Genomic DNA, 6370 nt, shown 5'->3' on the forward strand with positions numbered 1-6370 from the left:
TGGACCTGTTTTATACATTTGGTTGGCATAGCAAGCAAACAGACTACCGTACTGGGAAGTTGGCTAGATCATTTTCACGGGCCCGCCAAACACAGACTGTTTCATCGCCCGAGCCGGTGGCAAAGTACTCTTCATCGGGACTCATTCCAAAATGAATAACCCGGTTCTTGTGGCCTTCAAACACTCGCGTCTGTTTCTTCTTACTCACATCAAGAACACGAATGTCATTTTGCGAGTAGCCATGGGTGGTGATCAGTTCATTCTTTTTGGTCCATTTGAGGTTACAGACTTGTGAGCCGTAGTCAATGGAGTCAAGTAGCTTTTCCAAATTACCAGCTATTTGCCAAATCTTAACGGTTCGGTCGGCCGTACCCCCACCTGAAGCCAGCAAATCCGTACGATCAGGACACCAGCCAATAGCTTTAACTGCTGCCTTATGGGCCGAAATGGTGTGCACCACCGAGGAGTGGGCGCGACCATCCAGGACGAACACTTTGTTATCGTTGCCGCCTGAGGCCAGGTAGGCACCGGTCGGTGAAAAGGCCAGGCCGCAAACCTCCTGGGTATGTACAATTACAGCCCGAGGATCCTCAGGAGAGCGCGGATCAATGTACCTAATCGACCTATCTCGACTCCCAGTAAGCATCTGGCGGCCATCCCATTCAAGTACGCCAATCCGGGACTTGTGCTGATGCCGGCGAGTGATGATTTTACCCTGCAAGTCAATTACCGCAACATCACCGGTACAAGTGCCAGCCCCAATACAAGATCCATCTGGAGAAAGCTTAACCGACGTAATGTATGTACTGCTAAGTCGAGCAATCAGTGAGATGCGACTGGTAAGGAAATTTTGAACAAAGACGCGTTCGTCTAAGGCAAAAACAATATTACTTCCTTGCCAGTCCAAAAGACTGCTATAGAAGTCATCAGCCAGACCTTTGACTTTGGTACAGCGAATAGGCCCAGCCCGTTTCTCAACAAACTCTGGCTTCTCCGGAGTTTCCTGGTGCAAAGTCATTGGTAGACGATCTTGGAAAATACGCTCGTACTCCTTAGCAAACGCCGGTCCGCGTTTAGGCAGGCTATATTTCTCCATAAAATCGTCACTTGAGATAGCCGAGTGTTCACTGAAGAACATAAACCTCCGCATTATTTACAAACAAACCCCAATTATGACAAGACCTCCAATTCATTATATCACCTAAAACAAATAGAACTCGCGTTAGTTTAATATTAGTTTAGTATTAAGTTGGGTTAGGTGTTAGGTGGAGTTGAGTTAGGTTAGGTGTTGGGTTAGTATTTGGATTAGGGCCGGTTTAGGATCTGTTTAAGATAGAGTTGGCACTAAGTTGGTACTGAGTTGGTACTGAGTTGGTACTGAGTTGGTGTAAGTTGTTAGTGTTTGGTGGTGCTGTGAATAATTTGAAGGGTAGTGAGATAAGATAGAGTTGGTATTGGTTTTGGGTTGGAGTGAAGTGGTGTGGTGTGAAGTGAAGTGAGGTGAGGTGGCTAGATATAATGGTTGAATTAGTTAGATGAATTAAGTGAATTATACTACTTTATTACTAGTTTAGATAGAGGTATTAGATAGAGGTGTTTGATAGAGATGTTTGAGTGGTATTGAGGTCATCTGGTTGTGATACCTAAAACAGATCACGATATTCATCTTCTTTATCAACTGGTGCTGCTGAAGTCTTCTCCTTGCCAAAGCGCTCTAGAGCATTGGCCGTATCCATGCTTTCAATCTCAACATTTTGCTGGTTAACAATAGCACCAGCAATGTACCGCTTGAAGTTCTGCAGAGACATAATACTCTCTTCAATCGTGCGCTCAGTAATAAGCCGGAAGACACTCACCGACCGCTTTTGCCCAAGTCGATGGGCTCGATCCATCGCCTGTAAGTCCATCATCGGGTTCCAGTCGTGTTCAAAGAAGATCACTACATCGGCACCAGTCAAGTTAAGACCCAACCCACCCGCATGCGTGCTTAAGTACATAATAGATAACTCCGGGTCGCCATTAAACCGTTTGGCCAGTGCTGCTCTTTCGTCGCCCTTAACCGTGCCATCCAACCGACACCAGCGCACCTCCGGCATTACTTCCGCCACCGTTGCCGATACAATATCAATAGTCGCCTTATACTGACAGAAAACCAAGACCTTACTCGTACCTACCATAGTCTTTAACAAGTCCAGTAAAGCCAACATCTTCCCAGAAGGTAGCTTAGCCCGTTCCGCACAACTCAACCCTAAAGGATCATCAGTCTTTGATAAGAGACCTGGATGAGAACATGTACGAATAAGTTTAGAGAGATGAGCAAAGCTTCGCGATGAAGTAGACACTTCACCATACTCGGCCGCCGTATCTCCTTCACTAAGTAACTCCTCATAAATCTTCCGCTGCACTTCTTCCATCTGCACCCGTACATCCGTAATTACCTTAGGCGGTAAGTCAGCCAAAACAGCCTCTTTCATCCGCCGCAACATAAAAGGAAGAACGCGCTGGTGCAGAGCTTCCAACTTTTTCCGAGCTTCTTCAGCTTCCGCTAGTGTACCTTTATCCTCACGACCGCGCATAATAGGTCTTAAGTACTCAGCCCCAAACTCTTTCTCACTTCCTAAGTATCCCGGCATAAGAATGTCAAACAAGGCCCAAAGCTCAGCCACCGAGTTTTGAATCGGCGTTCCACTTAGTAGAATCTTATTCTGGGCTCTTAACATCTTAACTCGGGCATGAAGAACTGTGTTAGCATTCTTAATAATATGACCTTCATCAAGAACAAGATAGTGCCAATTATACTGTGTAAATGCTTCATAGTTCATTCTAAACTTATCATAAGAAGCAACACAAATCCCAACTCCCTTGAAGTCCTGAATGGTTGTACTGCTAAGAGTAGGGAAGAGAGAGTCTACCTCTGTATGCCAATGACCAGTTAAGGCCGAAGGACACATAACTAGAACTGGACCCGGTTGTTTAGTCTTAGTCTGCTGTAGGGCTATAAAAGCTAGAACCTGCACAGTCTTACCAAGTCCCATGTCATCGCATAACATACCGGACAGTCCACTCTTATGCAAGAACCCTAGCCACTCAATTCCTTTCTTCTGGTACTCCCGAAGAGTGACCTTCATCGGTACAGAACTTAAGTCATCACGGCGATGTAGATCTTCAATCTTAGACCTTTCCGAAAGAACTAGAGCCCTAAGAGTATCATGGGCACAAACAACCGGACTCTTTAAGTACATAAAAGGCACAAGAGCCGAAAAGGCTTTAGAAGCTGCTTCACGAACACCAGGAGCACTAAACACTACGTTCATTGTTCTAATCAAGGGGAAGACCAGAACAACTAGTAAATCAGGCCGAGAAGAAGGAATGCATGCTTCTAAGAAGACTAATTGCTTAGCATAATTATTACCAGCTGGATTACTGGGCATTTTATCAAGAATATCTTTCATTTGCAGCACAAATAGTTCATTTAAAGCACTATCTCTACCTATTAAAAACCCAACTACTTCTGGGACTAGTAAATCAATCGCAGGTTTAAAGGCAAAGACTAACTCTTCTAAGCGCGTAAAACAACTTAAAGTAGACTTAAGGAAAGAAACTGCACGAGTTGGGTTCTGTTTAAGACTTTGGAAGCTGGGAGTACTTAAGAACTCATCGCCTAGTTCTTGGAAGAGGACTTGAAGTCGCCAGGGCTCTTCATCTTCTGGGATGTCATCGGCTACTTTAGGCCGTTTAACCTCTCTTTCTTTTGGTTTCTTATCTTCCTTTTCAGCTAGTCGATTGGCATCTTCACGTTGTAACTCTTCTTCGCGCTTACAAACGGCTTCAACGGCGAAATTAAGCAGATCTTCCAAGCACTTACTATGCGAATTAGAACTCGCTTGCGTATCTACTGGTCGATTTGCTTGTATTAGCATTTGGCGAATCGTACGTGAAAGTAGTCTTAGTAGCGGCATTGGAGTAAGTAGCATAAATAGATAAAGTAAAGCCGAGTAACTTTCAGTTGGAGCCTTACCTAGTCCTATCCTAACCAGAGCAAATACACCCCGATTAAGATCTCCATTATTCTCTAGCTTAGCTTCAACTTCCAGAAACTCTTCTAACCCTGCTTGACCCATACTTATGCTTAATACTCCTTTAAAGAGTCCAAAGTAGGGCAAAGGCCGACTACTACTCTTGAAAAACGACTTGGCCACAGCCCGAGTCTCAGGCATATCCATAATCGCTTCAAAAAGAGCTACTCGGCCAAAAAGCACTCGTTCCGGTCCAGCTGCCTTACACCCATCATCAGAAACACAAATATCAGTCTCACCAATCACAATCAAAGTCCCTAATTTCTTCAACGCATCACCACTACTCGGAGATGCACAAATCAAAGGCAGCATAGCTTCAACTACCGATTTTAAGTCTTTCTCACCTACTGACTTAACTACCTTAGCTAAAACCGGTCTAGTCCGTCGTGAAATCTCCTCTTCTGTCTCCATAAGCATACTAAACATCAAAGCAGATAAAGCATCACGTGGAGATACAACTGGCACTGATTCTAAGAGTTGAAGAACAGCCAAACGTACACTATCAATTGAATTACGTACTAGTCGCAACAAAGATAAATACTGCTCCTTATCTAACTCGCCTAAAGAACAACCTAATTTCCGCAAAGTCTCCATTAAAGCAATGATCTTAGCCTTAGCTGCCGCCAAGTCTTCCTCTTCAGCCAAAGCTTCCCAGCACAATTCAACTATCTTATCTCCTGAGACCGGCATTTGCTTATTCTCGCCTTCAGCCGCCCGTGAACTAACTAGACCTTCTAAAATAGAAGCTGCCATTCCCTTTACGTCCTCATCAAAGTCGTTTAGTAGGCCTAAACAGACCTCACCAATACTAGCCGCAATTTTAGGCGTTAATTGCAGACCAGCCGATCCTAAGATACACCGTACTCCAATTAGTCCACTGTACTTAACCTGCCACTCTTCATACCCACCTAAAGTTGCTAATAAGGAAAGAGTTGCTGCTGCCACTCCACCCGGTAAGAAGCCATAGAGTTCCTGTAAGGCCTTACCGACCGTTTCTCGTACTGGTGATAAAGCTACATCCATCTCATAATCATTAAACCTATCTAACATCAAAGTCACTAATAAAGGCCTTAAAAACCGCCCACTATCTAAAGTATTACTTGTTAAAACCTGAGACTCCCGCAAGTGCATGCCCCGGAAGAGTCCCAATAGAACTAAAGCTGCCCCATGCCTAGTCTCCCAGGTATAGGACTCTAAATTACTTAATACCGCACTATAAAACCCTTCAGCCGACTCAATCTCTTTCTTCTCTAAAAGGTCTTCTTTTCTCTCTTTAGCCTTCTTGCGCTTGAAGAGTCCTCCTTCGTCCTTTTTATCTTTATCTTTAGCAGCTACACCAGGAATTTTGATGTTACTAAGACTAAGGACAACGTTATGGTCTTCTAGATCGATAAAGCTCTTGCCTTTAGCCTTAGAGTCCTCTTGTCCGTTGTAATAAGCAGCTAAGAACTTAGGCCGGGCTAGAACTTCATCAATATCAAGAGATAAGGAATATTCTTTTAAGATAAACGACTCACAAATAGATCCACACCTAGCCATCTCTTCAATCACTCGCGAAGCAGCTACTCGGTCCTCCCAGGTAGTGCTTTCAGATAAAGAAAGAGTCTCAGTAAATAGTAAATTAGAAATAGCAGAAACTCGACAATAAGTACTAATAATTTCTTGGGCAATATGTCTTTTAACTCCTTTACCAGGCGAGTCTTTAAGGGCCTTAAATAGCTTTTTAACACTGGCCATGGGATTGCAAATTCTTTTCGCTTTATTAGACAGGTGGTGTGATGACTAGCAAACTTCATCTTTCTCTTTAAAACACATGGCTTCCTCTTGATCTCTCATGGTGTAGTGGTTATCATTCTCGCTTGTCACGCGGGGGACCAGGGTTCGATTCCCTGTGAGAGAGATTTCTTTTTTCACATTCAGTTGAGTTAAGTTAAGTTGGGTTGAGTTGGGTTGGGTTGAGTTAAGTTGAGTTGTGTTGTGTTTAGATTGTGTTGTGTGTTAGTATTGAGTTAAGTTGTGTTGTGTTATGTCTATTAAGTTGTACTAAGTTATACTAACCCAATGTCGTGTTACTGAGCAACTACACGCCGTTTTCAACCCATACTAACTTCTACAAGATATAATTATGATAAGGTTGGGTTGGTATTGAATAAAGTATCAATGATTGGTGTGGTGTCCGTGCCATCCCCCACACATCTTTAATGAGGCTCTCGAGATATCTCTACTTTTAGACGAGTTAACTACAGGGGCAAAGAACTTAGATATTTATTCCATACTACTTTAGATAAGCTAAG

The 6370-nt window shown here is 43.5% G+C and overlaps 2 protein-coding genes across 2 annotated transcripts; both read right to left on the minus strand.

The window, feature by feature from the left end:
* Positions 1-43: 43 nt before the first annotated feature.
* Positions 44-1150, minus strand: NEHOM01_1991 (cell division cycle 20-like protein 1, cofactor of APC complex; the record flags this gene model as incomplete). The annotated part of the gene is made up of 1 exon (XM_051490869.1): positions 44-1150. One exon carries the CDS (start codon positions 1148-1150, stop codon positions 44-46), a length of 1107 nt encoding a protein of 368 aa, XP_051346829.1.
* Positions 1151-1643: 493 nt separating this feature from the next.
* NEHOM01_1992 (TATA-binding protein-associated factor) lies at positions 1644-5813 on the minus strand (the record flags this gene model as incomplete). Its single annotated transcript, XM_051490870.1, has 1 exon — positions 1644-5813. One exon carries the CDS (start codon positions 5811-5813, stop codon positions 1644-1646), a length of 4170 nt encoding a protein of 1389 aa, XP_051346830.1.
* Between the last annotated feature and the right edge of the window lie 557 nt (positions 5814-6370).

Source organism: Nematocida homosporus (assembly GCF_024244095.1).
Source record: "Nematocida homosporus strain JUm1504 chromosome Unknown 1841, whole genome shotgun sequence".
NCBI lineage: Eukaryota > Fungi > Microsporidia > Nematocida > Nematocida homosporus.